At 39.3% G+C, this 468-nt stretch overlaps 1 protein-coding gene across 10 annotated transcripts in view; it reads right to left on the bottom strand.

Annotated features, from left to right (window-relative positions):
- The window catches only part of LOC119594394 (ATP-dependent 6-phosphofructokinase-like), a 21,652-nt gene that overhangs the window by 6,691 nt on the left and 14,493 nt on the right, over positions 1-468 (bottom strand). For 4 of the 10 annotated variants that reach the window (XM_037943460.1, XM_037943458.1, XM_037943461.1 and 1 more), the window contains one exon: positions 63-95. The exons of the other annotated variants lie outside the window; for them this stretch is intronic. In XM_037943460.1, the coding sequence (XP_037799388.1) occupies positions 63-95 (33 nt within the window). The remainder of the gene's footprint in view (positions 1-62; positions 96-468) is intronic. 10 annotated transcript variants of the gene reach the window in all.

Genomic DNA, 468 nt, shown 5'->3' with positions numbered 1-468 from the left:
CATCAACAAGATAGATCTACATTCCAACAACACAGCATCTAGTAAAATCATCGGAGACTCACCAAGAGTTCATCTCTGTCCCATATAGTGTTTTGCTGACGGGGGGAAAAGGAGGGTGGATGGGGTAAAGACCAATCTGCTGATGTGATGGTACATTTGGCGTGCAGGATGGATACATGAGCGGCACAGAGCCACTCTGAATCAAAGCTTTTTTAGGAGCCTCCAAAGAGTTAAAAAGGTTAGGCATGTCACCAAGGAGAACAAGAAAATTAAGGCACACTAGATTTTCTATTTTCCTTTTTTTCAATACCAAATGTGAGAAGGATATTTGTTATTTCACACACGTTTCACTGGGAGTTAAAAATCATTAGAGGAATGGATCCTTAGTCACTGTTGTAGCAGACTATGCATAAGTTATCTTAACATAACAAATCATTAGTAATGTACTTTCATCATCCCTTTACCCAA

Source organism: Penaeus monodon, chromosome 33, assembly GCF_015228065.2.
Source record: "Penaeus monodon isolate SGIC_2016 chromosome 33, NSTDA_Pmon_1, whole genome shotgun sequence".
Lineage (NCBI taxonomy): Eukaryota > Metazoa > Arthropoda > Malacostraca > Decapoda > Penaeidae > Penaeus > Penaeus monodon.
This window is presented reverse-complemented; position numbering and strand designations above follow the sequence as displayed.